General features: G+C 43.1%; 2 protein-coding genes across 4 annotated transcripts; both read left to right on the top strand.

The window, feature by feature from the left end:
* Positions 1–471: 471 nt before the first annotated feature.
* Positions 472–5243, top strand: tmco6 (transmembrane and coiled-coil domains 6). Its single transcript, XM_076292910.1, has 13 exons — positions 472–869; positions 970–1094; positions 1191–1297; positions 1410–1593; positions 1791–1895; positions 2076–2167; positions 2269–2385; positions 2598–2712; positions 3078–3261; positions 3545–3639; positions 3893–4060; positions 4201–4320; positions 4774–5243. Exons 1-13 carry the CDS (start codon positions 779–781, stop codon positions 4783–4785), a joined length of 1515 nt encoding a protein of 504 aa, XP_076149025.1. The 5' UTR covers positions 472–778; the 3' UTR covers positions 4786–5243.
* Positions 5244–6216: 973 nt separating this feature from the next.
* hars (histidyl-tRNA synthetase) lies at positions 6217–15060 on the top strand. 3 transcript variants are annotated; one of them, XM_076291998.1, is made up of 14 exons: positions 6238–6336; positions 7429–7897; positions 8101–8190; positions 8364–8483; positions 8684–8779; positions 9180–9305; positions 11366–11473; positions 11938–12036; positions 12191–12284; positions 12526–12656; positions 13349–13627; positions 14069–14185; positions 14308–14454; positions 14630–15060. In XM_076291998.1, the coding sequence occupies exons 2-14, from the start codon at positions 7757–7759 to the stop codon at positions 14687–14689; spliced, it is 1608 nt and encodes a 535-aa protein (XP_076148113.1). In that variant the 5' UTR covers positions 6238–6336; positions 7429–7756; the 3' UTR covers positions 14690–15060. The 3 variants fall into 3 exon arrangements, with proteins under 3 accessions (XP_076148115.1, XP_076148113.1, XP_076148114.1); XM_076291999.1 differs by having other exon boundaries at positions 6259–6336; positions 7380–7897; XM_076292000.1 differs by lacking the exon at positions 7429–7897 and having other exon boundaries at positions 6217–6336.
* The last annotated feature ends 244 nt before the right edge of the window (positions 15061–15304 follow it).

The following is a 15304-nucleotide window of genomic DNA, read 5'->3' as shown; positions in this document are numbered from 1 at the left end:
TCATGTGCAATCAGGGAAATACACCTGAAGTGTGACTTGGTGGTGAGAGCTGGAAAAGACAACTGACAGTCTAGCGCAGATTAGACCAGATCAGAATAGTTTACATCAGCCATGCTATATATCACATTCTAGTAATGGTCAGCGAAATGCACATGCATTGTGTCAGAAGGCAATAGTTTTGAAGAAAACAGGACCGTAGAAAGAAAACAAAGTTGTGAAATGTATATGTCAAACCTGTTACTTTGTGAAAAAGAGTGCCTGCTTGTTAGATAAATGCCATTGTATAAAATCAAATAAGTTTAAAAAAATATATTTTTACATGTCATGTTGCCGGTTGTTTTTTAAGGTTTTAATAAGATCACGATTTTAATAAACCTTTTGATATATTAAAAAAAAAACTTTCTTGTCGATTCATCCTCCTAGTCGGTGGGTGGCGCCATGTCCTGTGGTGACAAGTGAGGCGGCCAAAAAGAAAACAGAAGAAATGTGTCAAAACATTTAAGATTAAGTTTGACGGAATATTGTGTTGTCTAGCGATGTGTTGATACCGTTTTAGTGCGGCATTTTTTTAGCCGAATGTGTACAAAGTTAATTTTTTGGATTACAGTGTTATTATTTCCCTCTGTGATGATGGGGGCAATTGACTTCTGTTTGCTGCCAGATATCTAGATCGAATGTACTTCTCTGTGGAAGTTCAAGACCGTTGACGTTACTCGCAAGTAACGTTAATCTTATCATCTGATAGCAAACAGCATACTTCTAAACCAGCGACATTAAAATGTGGAGATTGAAAACAGTGCAACATAAAGCCCGACTCCAAAACAATGGGCTCGAGGAGTTCAAATTGAAAAGGCGAGAACAAGAGAGAGGTGATGAACAAGCCAACTGTAAAGTTAGTTAGCTGTTTGGGGTCCGAATAGCCTTGTTTTCACTCTTCTTTATGTAAAATGTTAATTTTCTGACACACAGCACTACGACAAGCCCGGAGAGACCGGCAGCTTGTGAGTAAGCGGCTCCTGCTGCATGAGGATGAAGATGATGCGTGTGAGGGGGAAGGGCCGATGGATACGCGCATCAGGACCACTGGCGACCAGGTGATTTATGGACAGAGTGCTGCTCTTAGGTTACAATATCCTTAACCCTATCCAAAGTCTTCAGCTGTGGTGTGTGTGTGTGTGTGTGTGTGTTAGATGGTCGAGCTGCTGCGTGGACTGCAGGCGGGAGGAGAGAAGGCCTCCCAGTTCAGGGAGCTCAGGAGAGCACTCAAAGACACCGACCTCCAGCTTACCTTCATCCGGTAGTTACAAACACACACACACACGCAAAGCGAAATCTTTCAGTATTGTGAAAAGTCTGTCTTTAATTTCACCGTGTGTGTGTGTGTGTGTGTGTGTGTTCTGTCTGTGTAGACTGGAGAACAGCATGCGTGCGGTGGTGGGTCTGCTCTCTGGACTAGACGCTCAGTGTCGTGTGGAGGCAGGAAAATGTCTGCACACACTCTCCCACTCCCCTCACACTGAGGTCGGGATGGCCTGTCTGCCCACCACTCCATACCTGCTCACCTACCTCTCTGGTCAGAGTGCCAAGTTCACGGTGAGAAACTTGTTCGTCTGATAGCTCTGATATTCTCATCTGTGCAATTGTTTGAATTAATTGAGTCAATAGAGGCATGTAAAACAGTGGATAAATATGCTTCATTTTACCTACATTGCCATCCCTCACTCTCGATTCCTCTATCACTTCTGTCTCTGTTTGCTCTTTTTCTCCTCCTCTTTCCTCTCCTCCATCAGGAGCTGTGTCTCTATACTCTGGGAAATCTGTGTCCTGAGGATGAGGTGGTTAGAGACAAGCTGCTGGCACAAGGGATCATCTCAGCGCTGGCTCAGTGTGTCCAGGTGAACACCATCGACATCTGTAGCCATCCGCACTGTCCCCAACTTTCTTTTCTCATTAATGGGACCCATATTCTAAATTCTGCAGGTTGAATGGATCTAATGATTTAGGTCTCAGTGTCTGAGGTAGTCACTCTCTCTCTCTCTCACTCCCTCACTCTGTTTGTGTGTGTGTCCATACAGAATCACAGTGGTACTCTGGCAGTGCTTGAAGCCGTTGCCTTCACGCTCTCTCAGCTTCTACAGGCCAAAGATGCGGAGCAGAAGATTGTACCGTAAGTTGACTGTGATGGCGAATGATACGTAATGGTAAATTATATTCACACATCCATGTTTTTTGACTCATTCCATGCATTGTGCTGTGATTGGTCCTCAGGTTGGTTTTGACCTCTGGTCTGACCTCTTACCTCATGGCAGGGTTGAACTCTGATCCAGAGTATGGCATAGGGGCAGCTGTCGAATGTGCCTGGTGTCTGCACTATCTGAGCTGCAGGTAAGGCCTTGAACATTGCGTTTGTGTCACCAGTGCATCATCTATTCATCTATAACCTAAGATTGAATACTAGTGTAAATTGAATGAATTTTAGACAAAAACGTTCATACAGGAGCTAGTCCTGATGTTTGTTAAATGTAGGTCTAATGCATTTAGAAAGTGAATCATAAAAATGGGTATATTTTTAGGGGTGTTTCTTTTTCTTACTTCAGTGAGACACACTCCTCCATGCTGGTGAATCAGGGTGCTTTGTCACAATGTAGTTCCCTGCTGGTGACTCTAGGGAGAGCTGTGGCTCACGGAGAGTCTAAGGAGGGTTTGGAGCTTGTAAGTGGTCCTTGTTTGTTACTGTGTGTGTGTGTGTGTGTGTGTGTGTGTCTCTGTGTGTGTGTGTGTCTGTGTATAATTTTTGCTGTGTTCAACTTCAGGAGTGTGCGTGTCTGCACGCACGCATGCATAAGTTTGCTGGCTGAGCACACTAATGAATCTTTTGCTCTAAGCAATTACTCCAGCCGACACTTCAAATGCACTGAAGTTGTTTTAAGTTTGCATTATACTTTTAAATTGGTAGAGTGAATATTATAAATTCTTCTTTTTACGCAAATTTAGCATAAACAGATGACTTTTCTGGTGTTTTGCATAATAATTTTTTTGCATGGAATTTGTAAGTTCTCCTTCTCTTCCCCCCTCAGCTTATTTGGCCCCTGCTGCGTTGCCTGGGAAACCTGCTCGCCCGAAGTGATGGGTACGAGGAGGCAGGAGTGCACGTCAGTGATTGCCGTCTCCTGTCAGCACTATGCGTGTTTGCCCAAAGCTTCCTGCACACACACCCAGCCCTGGCCAGAGAAGGCCTCTGGGTTCTCAACAACCTCACTGGTAGGCCTTCCCCTTCACTACACCACCCCTCTGCCTGTTCCTCTGCTCTGACAGTCCTATTTTCCTTCATGTCTGTTGACCCTGAGTCGGGGTTGGGTGGGTGGATGGATGTATAACAAGGTCCACCCATGGTTGGATGTATAACCTTAAATGACTCGGGTGTCACATTTTGCTGAGTCATCAGGAGTGATCATCAACTCCTCCTCTGCACTCAGTACATATTCAGTAGCCCACTCGCCTGCTCCACTCAGCAATATGTGTCCTCTCCTTGTGCCTCCTCTAGCGGACTCTGCGGTGTGGTGTTCTGCTGTGCTGTGCAGTGGTTTGGTTCCAGTGCTCATTCAGCTCATGCCCTTCTCACAGGGGATCAACAGCATGGTGAGGAAGCCCCACATATGCACAGTTGCAATATGCAGCACATACGCTACAGTGTTCTGTGAGTGGATTTAGGGAGCATCAAATACATGTTATGCATACTGCATATTTCATTTTGAACACTGATGACACACATACAGTACACTCTTAAACAATGCTAATCAACAACTGTAACTCAGCTTCATTAAAACCATTTGGTTTGCCATAGTCCATGAGCTGAGGGAAACGTGTTACTTCCTCTCCCTGTCCTGCGCAGGTGCTGAGGACTCTGGGTAATGTGGCACACAAGGGGACTGCGTTCTGCTTGCAGCTAGTACAGGCAGGGCTGCTCCCTGCCCTTTGTGCCACACTCAAGATGGCAGAGGCTGAGGTTGTGACCTTGAGCTTGGAAGTGCTCCATATGCTGTTGGCCAGCAGTCCAGAGGTAGGTCAGGCAGCCAATCAGCATCCAGTTCTACATTGGTCATCATCCAAACAGGACACACATTTTAATGAAGACAAATCCTCCTTGAACAAAGAAGGATGAACCTTGATGAGACTTTTACATTTCTGGGGTGGGGGTAGGTGGCAGAGGAGTTTGTCCAGCTGAAGGGTGTGCCAGTGCTGGAAATGATGTTGTTCAACAGTGAAGAGTCCCTCCGTCTGCGAGCGGCCTATGTCATAGATCAGCTGCCTCAGCCAGCTGTAAGTGTATACACACACACACACACACACACACACACACAATCACACTCATGCACATACACTATAGGTCCCTTAATGTAGGCACACTCACATACACAGCCTGAAACACACAGACACAGCAGAAGTTAAAATCTTCGCTCTCTAAACAAAGAAGTTGATGTACAGTATGTGTGCGTCCACCACAGGAAGACCCGCTACAGTCTTAACACACAACAAGTACACAACCAAAACACACAACAAGTACACAACCAAAACACACAACAAGTACACAACCAAAACACACAACAAGTACACAACCAAAACACACAACTTTGCACTCTCTATCATATGGTCTTGCACGTGGTAAGACATTGCGTGCAGTTTGAAATGCTATTGAGAATTGTGTGCAAGAGACAAAGAGAAAGTGTGGGCAATTACAGCTATTTGACTATGTCCTATTTTCTTGTTTCCAAGGTTGATGGGTAGGATATTCAAAAGCATCCACCACGTTCCAGTAAAAAACATCTTCCTGCATTTATCTTCATTGAAAACCTCAACCCAATGAGTAACGTTTACATTATAAATTATATAATATTTATCAATGAAATTCTAAATAACATTATATGATGTGCTTTTAAAATGTTTCAATAATGATATTCTCTCTGGTGTATAAATTATTATTTATCAGTAATCATGAACTTGTTAAAGGAACATCCACAACAAACCTTCAGGTTTTCACATTGGCTTTGTCAAAATGAATTCATTTTAGAAGACAAACTGCTGTACATTTTGTAAATGTTTTAACAAAAAGAAATGGCTTGTTGTAGCTGTTGTGCTTTTTCATACCTACTGATGCAAACATAGATCTGACATCAGCTGAAGAAAATGAACTGAAATTATATTCAAAACTCTGTGTTTTGTAATAAACATCCTAATCTAAAGAGCATTATTGTATCTGTGGAGATTTATACTTACGTACATGATGCAACTTATGAATGGTTTGTCTACAATAAGACTGAGTGTCATAAATTATTTACTATTAAGTGCCATAAATACATTTAGCTCTTATGAATGACATCTCATTAGTTCAATAAAGCAACTTCACTTGACACCATGGTGAACAGAACAGAGAAAAGCATAAGCAGAAAAGTCACAAACTGATTGAATAGTATCTAGAACATCCTATTTCAACTTGCTGCTCAGAAATCATGTTTTGCCACTATGCAATTTAGGGAATCCCTTCTACTAAACATAAATAAATTTGAAAAAACAGAAAGTTAATTTAGATATGGTCTTTTTGGCCTCCACCGTCGACTTCAAGGCAGCACTTACCTGGTCAGGGTAAGTCGAACATGGGGGTCAAAAAGACCATCAAGCGTGAATTTAAAACTCTCAGAAACCTACAATGATGCTATAACACAATTTCACACCAAAGGTAAATTCCAAGAAAAATAAAGACAATGACTGTTTATGACTATTTACTAGTAATCAAGGATCTTTGCCTGTGCCATGCAGCACTGATTACACACACTCCCAGGATAGCTGTGAAGTTAAGGCATCACCTGGCCTCTCTTGCAGAATATGTTTTACTCTAGGGGAAAGATTCATCATCTCAGTTTAGTTCATCAGCTTGAATTAACACAGTGGAGTGAGTGAGATGGCTGAAGAACATGGAATAAAATGGGGCTACAAACCATTATCCAGTAGGCCTACATGTTTGTTTGTTTATTTATTTATTTTTGTAAATATGAAGGTGGTGTTTTAACGAAGGGGGCTCAGGGAATGAATGTCAGTCAACATCTACCCATTTGTATTCAGGATTTTTGGTATTGCCAGAGAATGTCTGGTGTTGCTGCATGCAGCGTCGATGACGTAAAACTTAAGCGACACCTAGCATCCACACCGCTAGTCGTCAGTTCATAGATACACCGGTCCGTGAGAAGCACCATGGGCGATAAGGCACAGATACAAGAAGCAATCAAAGCGCAAGGAGAGGTCGTCAGAAAGCTAAAGGCGGACAAAGCCAGCAAGGAACAGGTCAGTGTCTATTTAGACATGTACACAACATATCTGAGTCCTTTTGCACGGGTTTATTGAATTGGTTTTGGCAGTGACATTAGTTAGCTAATCGTCACTACCTAGAAGCTAGCCAGCCAGCCAGTTACAGCATGGTTTGTGCCTGTGCGTTGCTTTGTTGCATGTCGAAACAGTCAGCCTGGTAGCCGATGGTCTTATACATGAATTCCCGTTCAAATCAAACATTCTGCTCAGTTATATTGCTGTAGTTAAACGAGTGCTGAAGTGGACAAATTGGTGTTAAGCACTAGATGAGATGAAATGTTCACTTTTACCATGGCTAATGTTAGCTGGTCAGCGGCTAAAAGGCTAATTTACGTGCCTGGGTAGTGTTACACAAGTATACAGTTTTGTTTAATGTACTGGAGGTATGCCTTTTCAGTGAGTCTGTTACCGGTCACTGATTTCGAGTAATATAACAAAGCAGACATTCTCTAGAAATAATTAAACGACTCTCCGACACATCTATATCATCTTTAGCCAATCTGTGTCTGTCTGATGCAATCTTACTATGCTAGCCAGCTCGCTGGCTGTGCGGTGTGTACACTAGTACACTAGTGTGACAGCTGTCAGAAATTGAAGTAATTGATTCTGAAAAATATATTGTCAACCATTTGTACAGAGTGTCAAAACAAACATATCTTAACAGGATCTTAGCGGTTAATTTATCATGTTGGCTGTCTATCTGTCATAGTCTAAAGTTATGTTTTAGTTCCCAACGTCGGTGATGCTCCCTAACAGAATTGTTGCGCGCTTTTAGATAAGTTTGGCGACTCCTTTGCCTTGTTTTGTCTTTCCTGTTGCATTTTAATGAAGTGCAGATAACATATCGGAACCTGTCACACATGCTCTTACCAGTGTGTGCTAGGTCCAAGATGTGGTGCAAATTGATGTGTGCTGTAATGCACCATCATTTGGGTTTGATAACAAGAGTGTGTTGCTAGTTGTGTCATGTGGCTGCCTTGGCCTGTCACACGCTGAAATCCGGCTGATTTTTGACCCAGGCTTCCTCTCATGTTTTGCCTCCATGTCGCTGTGATGTCATCCCCCTAGCGATAGGGTTGCTGATCACTTTTCTCCTGTTCTTACTGCCCGTTGCCACGGATACGCCATCATCATCACCTCAACTTCCCTGGCTCTTGGTGTGATGGCAAATCTGTTGCATCCCTGAACTGCTGCACCACCTCACCTTTTGGAATGACCTGCCACCTGTCTTGAATGTGTATGTGGGACCTCCATGGTGCTCCGTGATATGTGAACTCAACGTGGGACTATTTTGTCTGCCATCACACTGATGGTGTGCTAATGAACTGAACTTGCCCATTTTTCTTGTCTCTGACTTTTGCACTCCTGGTTTTGTGTTTATGTTTTTTTTATCATCATGATGGCTGCATTTGGATTGACTTACGCACGTTTGTGCGCTGGTCTGAAACCTGCACGTGTGTGTGATGGACTAATTGGTCGGCGCACTGGACTGTTGATGCACTTGACACGGTCTCTCTCTGGGATGACCATTTCACAGGTAAGCTGTTATCTAGACTCTTGATAGACCCTCACACACACCACACATAAGCATGTTGTCTGACGTGGTCAGAGAAAGGCTAGTGAATGAAAAATATGGGGTCACAACAAACCAATAGCTCACGTAAGATAATTAATTGATGTTTGATTTGTTTCTGTTATGCGTCTCTGTGACCATCTCACATGTGTGTTTGTGCTCTGCAGATTGATGAGGAAGTGGCCAAACTCCTCCAGCTGAAAGTACAGATAGGAGGAGATGAGGGAAAACATGTGTTTGTTCTCAAGACCCCTAAGGTGAGCATGTAGACCCAAATATTTCCTGGCGCATTCAAGATGTGCTCAATGCTTTGTGTTTGAGAGTTGAACCACTTACTATATATGTCGTCAATATGTCATTAATCTGTATTAGTGGTGTTCTCATCAAGTATTCACCAATCCTCTAACCGTGTGTGTGTGTCTCTCTGCAGGGTACCAGGGACTACAACCCAAAGCAGATGGCCATCAGGGAGAAGGTGTTTAACACAATTATCAGCTGCTTCAAGCGCCATGGAGCCGAGACCATTGACACACCGGTCTTTGAACTCAAGGTAGGAAGGAGGCATGAGGGACCCATTTAGTAAAGCCTTCACATATGCAGCTCTGCATGTACTACTACTACTACTACTGGTGATGACACCCAGATCAACAGGAGCATGTTGACGGAAGATGACAAGTTTTTGTAGAAGCTTTGGGTGTGTGTAACTGTACATCCTATGCTGATATTTGGTGGTTGTGTTTGTTTTTCAAGGAAACGTTAACAGGGAAATATGGTGAAGACTCCAAACTCATCTATGACCTGAAAGATCAAGGAGGGGAACTCTTATCTCTCCGATATGACCTCACTGTATCCTTCAAGACTAATGCTACACATTTTGAATGTTGTAGCTTTGTTGATACAGCCTTTTGTATTTACATCTGTGGGTTCATACAATAATGGTGTTAAATAATGTTAAAAATTACATTTGTATTTCTTTTTGCTAATCTCTTAACAGCTCATTCCATTTTAGCTGCACGTTAGCTGTCTAACTGGCTACCTTTTCAGTGTGACCACATGTTCTGTTAAATGACAACTTTTAGTCACTGATTTGAGAACACCATCAGACACTTTTTGGCCAGAGAACTGACCTGGGTTGAAACAGGCCTCACACAAATCTGTAGACAGGACTGATTTGAGTTGCACAGACACCAGTTCAGTGCCTGGTCATCCATCCACTGGTTGCCGTGTCCTTGACCATGTACTTCAGGTGCCCTTTGCCCGTTACCTAGCCATGAACAAGATCACCAACATCAAACGTTATCATATTGCCAAGGTTTATCGCCGTGACAACCCAGCCATGACCCGTGGACGTTATCGCGAGTTCTACCAATGCGTGAGTCTCTTTCCCATAAAGGACCTAAAGGCTTGATGTTTTCATAGCTATCATAGCCATCACATCACACTCATGTCCATATTGTAACTCTAGACACTAGTTTAAATGTCTAGTGGTAAATCATGAGTTATTTTCAATCTAAGTGAAAATAATTACTTTCTATTAGGGCTGCACGATTATGGCCAAAATGATAATCATGATTATTTTGATCAATATTGAGATCACGATTATTTATCACGATTATTAATTAATTTTAGTGACAAAAATATTTTTTCCCTAAACATATTGGACTTGCTATCTGGCTCACCCAAATTCTTTCCCCTCACATTTACTCCCCTAAATTACTGCAAATATAGATTTGACTGTGACTTCCAAACTTCCAAACAACTTCCAAACAAATGTTTTGTGCGTGCTACTTTGTTAATATTTGGGAAAACGTTAACAGCCCACGGGAATCCTCCCAACGCTCCCCATTAGCCACTTAAGCTCTGCTTCTTGTTCATGAGTTCACTGTAATCGTTTAGTCCAGGGGTGTCCAAACTTTTTGACTGAAGGGCCACATTGGGTTTTGAAAATTGGCCAGCGGGCCACACACAAATAATAATAATAATAATAATAATGTTTTGTATTATTTAAATGACAAAATTATTTTGTTGTAGAAAATTAATTTCTTAAGAAATACTGTTAATTTGATGCTGTTTAATTCATTTATAAATGGTGCACTGTCACTTTAAGACTCTTTGCCAGCTCCACTCAAATAGCCTATGGCTAGTGCTGTGCCTATGGCTGTGCCCTCTCACAGTTTATAAATGGTCAGTAGTGGTAACTACTGTTGCCATCGCCCTCTCTCCCACGCTCAAATGCGTCCCCAATTAAATGGACTAGCATAACGTAGTTAGATCTGCTGCAATGGAGATACTATGTATCTCGATGTGACAAGCTGTTTTGACATTGACATTGTAAACGTTCTCTAAGAAGAGTGTAAAGCAGTTTGCAGTAGCCTAAAGTTAACCACAACGTCGTCTATCGCTGGAAAAAAATAGCTAGCGGCCTATGATAAACTAATAAATGCTCGGCGGGCCGGATTAAAGTGCATGGCTGGCCGCAGTTTGGACACCCCTGGTTTAGGCTACATTTTCATTATTGTTCACTCGTTTTGAGTAGGCCGTGTCTTGAAACGCATATGCATTGTAGGTTGCACATGAATAAAATTCACGGATCCCGTCGTTAGCTCAACTCTTATTACAGTAGGCTATAGGCTATCGGAGGAAGCAAACAAGGACTGAAAGTTAACGTGATAAAAAAGGCAATAAGGCATGTGTGGTTTACGTCATGTGATGTGTTTCACGGTATGAGTTGAGAGCTGAGAGATATTTTTGGTTAACTAAACTTGCCTGAAATCAGAAATATTTTCGAACAATGGATGATCCGCTTCGAGGGACAAGCTCTTGGCCTTCTGCTGTGCCACACATTTGATTTTTGATCGTCGTTTATTGTATAGTCTAACTAGCCTACTAATTGTTAACATAATGTCACTAGTCCACAGTGCATCAGGCTGAACAGTGCAGGGAACAGCTGTCATTGGTAGGCTGCATGCAGGCACATGGTCAGACAGGTTTAAGGAGCGCTTGATTTTTTTTGTAGCGGAGCGTTCTATGGGTTGGCAGGTTGGTTCTATGGGTAGAGCACGCATTTGAAATATCGCTCGATCACGCAAATTTGATCGTGGGAAGCCAACATCGTGATCGTGATTAAAATTCGATTAATTGTGCAGCCCTACTTTCTATTTCAACTTCTAGATTACTTTTATGCTAGCTGAACTCTTTCAAGATATATATTGCCTTTATACATGAGCAAATCATTAAAATAACTGACAAACATTATTCCACACTGATTATATAGATTGGCCAATCTGATTATATGGATTAACTAATCCCTCAACATTTTTGAAAAATTCCATCAAAGATCTGTTCAATTTCGTCCCAGGTCTTTTCATGTCTTTGTCTGTGTGTGTATGTCTGTGTGTAATTTGTGGATTTACCCCTTGTGTCCTAACACAGGATTTTGACATTGCTGGCCAGTATGACCCCATGATTCCTGATGCAGAGTGTCTGAGGATCGTCCACGAGATCCTGAGCGAGCTGGAGCTGGGAGACTTCCGCATCAAGGTTTGTTTACCACATTTGACAATAATAAGAATTTACTTCAATAAAATATTTCAATAATAAAGTAAAAAAGATGTGATTATTTTTGTTGGTTTTCATATGTAGAACATCTTACTGCTCCACATGAGCATGTGAAACCATGGCAACCACGGAGGCCCCCCACATTATAAATCCCAATTTAACCTCTGGGTAGAGGGTGGGGGATAAACAGGTGACAGAAATGAACAGCGATAAGGAAACTTGTGAAATTAAACTCTGCCAAGGGGATTGTATGTAATCATGATAAAAGGAGAGCTTACTTGAGGGGGCTCATATTTGTTAGGTGTGTGTGTGTGCACACATGCTGGTGTGCTTGCGTGTGTGTGTGTGTATGTGTGTGTGTGTGTGTGTGTGTGTGTGTGATTGCGAGTGCATGTCCTGCGTATGCAAGAGATACTGTAAGTGCCCCCTGCCCGTTGTTGTTTCAGGTGAATGACAGGAGGATCCTAGATGGCATGTTTGCTGCGTGTGGTGTCCCTGATGACAAATTCCGAACCATCTGCTCCTCTGTGGACAAACTAGACAAGGTGAGGCGCGCATACACACAAAGAATGAGTTTGCTGGTGAATGTCTGAATAGCATTCACATGCAGCTTCTAAGAGTGGCCAACCTCACTCTTGATGTAGCTTGTCCAAGAGCATTGACTAAAGTGTGTGTGTGTGTCTGTGTGTGTGTGTGTAGATGCCGTGGGAGGAGGTGAAGAATGAGATAGTGAAGGAGAAAGGCCTCCCAGAGGAAGTGGCAGATCAGATTGGGGAGTATGTCCGCATGCAAGGTAAGACAGACACACACTCGCACACAATCAGAGCACTCAGACACACACACACACACACACACACACACACACACATAATCAGAGCACTCAGACACACACACACATAATCAGAGCGTTCACACACACACACACACATGTAATCAGAGCACTCGCACAAAACCAAGCATTTACTCTCATCAAGTCAAAGAGCTGCTGTATAATTCGTTTTCACTTTTACATGTACTCTCGCGTGTGTGTGTAGCTGGTGGAATGGAACTGGCGGAGCAGCTGTTGCAGGACCCTAAGCTGTCAAAGAGTAAAGCAGCCGTCGCCGGCCTCACGGACATCAAGCTGCTCTTCAGCTACCTACAGCTCTTCAAGGTCACGGACAAGGTCAGAGTCCTGTATGGACCCGCGGAGACATGAGAAGTCATGCAGCCTCCTGTATCCACACACTACACGGCCTGAATATCAGTTATTGTGGAAACACGGACATCTTCACTATTGGCCCCACTGACAAAACAGTCAGTCCTTTAGCCCTGTGCAGACACAACGGAGCTTTATATTTACATGTATTCATTTAGCAGACGCTTTTATTTTTAAGTAACTTACTGATATCATTTACACCGTGTTCCAAATGATTATGCAAATTGGATTTAAGTGTCATGAACATTTCTTTTTTTGTTTTTTAATTAAACTCATGGATGGTATTGTGTCTCAGGGCTCTTTGGATCATTGAAATCAATCTCAGACACCTGTGATAATTAGTTTACCAGGTGAGCCCAATCAAAGGAAAACTACTTAGGAAGGATGTTCCACATTATTAAGCATGCCACAGGTTTCAAACAATATGGGAAAGGAAAAGGATCTCTCTCTCTCTCTGTATATGTCAATTATATCACAAGGGCCATAGTCCCCAGAGCAACTCGGGGTTAACGGTGGAATCTTGGAAGCCGGGAATCGAACTTTGTCCCCTCAAGTCTTTCAGCTTGTTCCTGTCTCTTTTTGTGTGTTCTATGCATTTGTTATAATGCGTGTAGTGTAATTCTGTAATATCTTTTGTGTCTGTACATGTATTTGTGCAGGTGGTGTTTGACCTGTCTCTAGCACGCGGGCTGGACTACTACACAGGTGTGATCTACGAGGCCATCCTGACCCAAGCAGGTGTGGCCCCGATCCCCACCCCTCAGGAGGCAAACGGCAGCACGGGGGACGACGGGCCCGTCAGCGTGGGCAGTGTCGCCGGGGGTGGTCGCTACGATGGCCTAGTGGGGATGTTCGACCCCAAGGGCCGGAAGGTTCCATGCGTGGGCGTCAGCATTGGCATTGAGAGGATCTTCTCCATCATGGAACAGAAGGCAGAGGTGAGATCATGTAACCGCACACACACACCAACACAACCTCATGAACAATATGTCAAAATAGCCTTCATGATGGCCCGTACACACACTCACCTTATATCAAACGTACACCTAAGCACATTGAATCATATTCCCATTAAAAGTGACCATCAAGAATCTGTCTGATACTCTGCATTCAGAAGTGGACAGAAACTGTAGCAGTTTAACTATGTATACACACCAATTACTGCACCCATACAGCTGAATGAGAAAACTTTGCTCTTTTTTATTACACTAATCTTACATTTAGTTTTGTGGAATATTCTGTCTACTAAACAAAGGAATGTGCCATGTGTTTTAATTCACACTTGGCATGGAGAGCGTTCATCACTAATTTGTGTTCAAATGACAACACAAGTAAACAGGTTACCTTTATCTAAGTTGAGTACCACTGTGTGTCTACAGGTTTCAGCAGAGAAGGTGCGCACGACAGAAACACAGGTGCTGGTAGCCTCGGCTCAGAAGAACCTTCTCGAAGAGAGGCTCAAACTCACCTCAGAGTTGTGGGAGGCAGGAATCAAGGTGAGCACCAGCATGTGTCTTCTAATATTTCTTCCTCTACAAATTCACACATTGTACAATGTACATATACGCTTTATCTGATTGTTTGTTTGTGTGTGTGTGTGTGTGTGACCCCTCGTCAGGCGGAGGTGCTGTACAAGCGGAACCCTAAACTCCTGAGCCAGCTGCAGCACTGTGAGGAGACGGGCATCCCGCTGGTGGCCATCTTGGGAGAGCAGGAGCTCCGGGACGGCGTGGTCAAGCTGCGCAACGTTGCCAGTCGAGAGGAGGTCAGCAGCAGCCCAGACACCCTATCCATCAACAGACATAGCCAGTGCATTCAGTCATTATCTATGGCACATCTTTCATTTAAGACATTGAAATGGACATTCCTCACCCCTTCTTCTAAGTATGTGTTTCTGTGTGATTTGTTAACTCACTCTCTGTGTGTGTGTGTGTTTACAGATGGATGTCTCTAGAGCAGACCTGGTGGAGGAAATCAGGAAGAGGACCTCTCAGTCTTAAGCAACCAAATTCAGCCAAACACATCTGAGTGAATCAGTCCCACCATAACCTACCATCTCTTGCTCACACACACACACATACACACCTGACTCTTACTTCACTCGAACTTTATGTACGTATGACACTACCACACACATTTCTCAATCTGCTCAGTCGTCTCTGCGTGTACACGTTCCGATGGAAATGAGTGGGTCTCTCTGAGATAGAGCAGCAGCAGCTTGCCGAGCACAGAGTAGACCACCACCTGTCCTTGGTTGTGTGGAGTCAACCAGCTGAGGATCTGCATTATGATAGCATTTATGTTCTATTCTCTCATGGTCCAATGATGAGTAGTTAACCTGTAACAATAAAGACGGCCATCAGAAACATCACTTTCTGCCCCCCTGTTGGCTCACTGATGATGACCAAGGTTTTAGGGTTGGAATACAAAAGAGAGGAAATTAACAATACAACCGGATGTCCCGAGTTGCTGTTCTGCGAAGATACTTTATTTATTTTTTTTGGAGTGAATTGTCCGGATGTCTAAAATAACATAATAGCATGCCTTCACTTTGAAAATACTTAAACATAACAGAACTGTGGGATATTTCTGAGCAAGATTAAGGAGTTAAGTAA

Source organism: Alosa pseudoharengus, unplaced genomic scaffold, assembly GCF_046254945.1.
Source record: "Alosa pseudoharengus isolate Yale_2024_CS ecotype anadromous, Long Island Sound unplaced genomic scaffold, YU_APseudo_1.1 YU_APseudo_1.1_scf_19, whole genome shotgun sequence".
NCBI lineage: Eukaryota > Metazoa > Chordata > Actinopteri > Clupeiformes > Clupeidae > Alosa > Alosa pseudoharengus.
The sequence above is the reverse complement of the archived record's forward strand: the minus strand, read 5'-3'. Positions and strand labels throughout refer to the sequence as shown.

Bases quoted from the DNA above. Each gene is read 5' to 3' on its own strand.
- hars (XM_076291998.1), top strand. From the start codon at position 7,757: ATGATGGCTGCATTTGGATTGACTTACGCACGTTTGTGCGCTGGTCTG. The intron at 13,628-14,068 runs GTGAGATCATGT...GTGTGTCTACAG, and splicing joins TCATGGAACAGAAGGCAGAG to GTTTCAGCAGAGAAGGTGCG. The intron at 14,455-14,629 runs GTCAGCAGCAGC...GTGTGTTTACAG, and splicing joins ACGTTGCCAGTCGAGAGGAG to ATGGATGTCTCTAGAGCAGA.
- tmco6 (XM_076292910.1), top strand. From the start codon at position 779: ATGTGGAGATTGAAAACAGTGCAACATAAAGCCCGACTCCAAAACAAT. The intron at 2,386-2,597 runs GTAAGGCCTTGA...TTCTTACTTCAG, and splicing joins CTGCACTATCTGAGCTGCAG to TGAGACACACTCCTCCATGC. The intron at 3,262-3,544 runs GTAGGCCTTCCC...TGCCTCCTCTAG, and splicing joins GGTTCTCAACAACCTCACTG to CGGACTCTGCGGTGTGGTGT.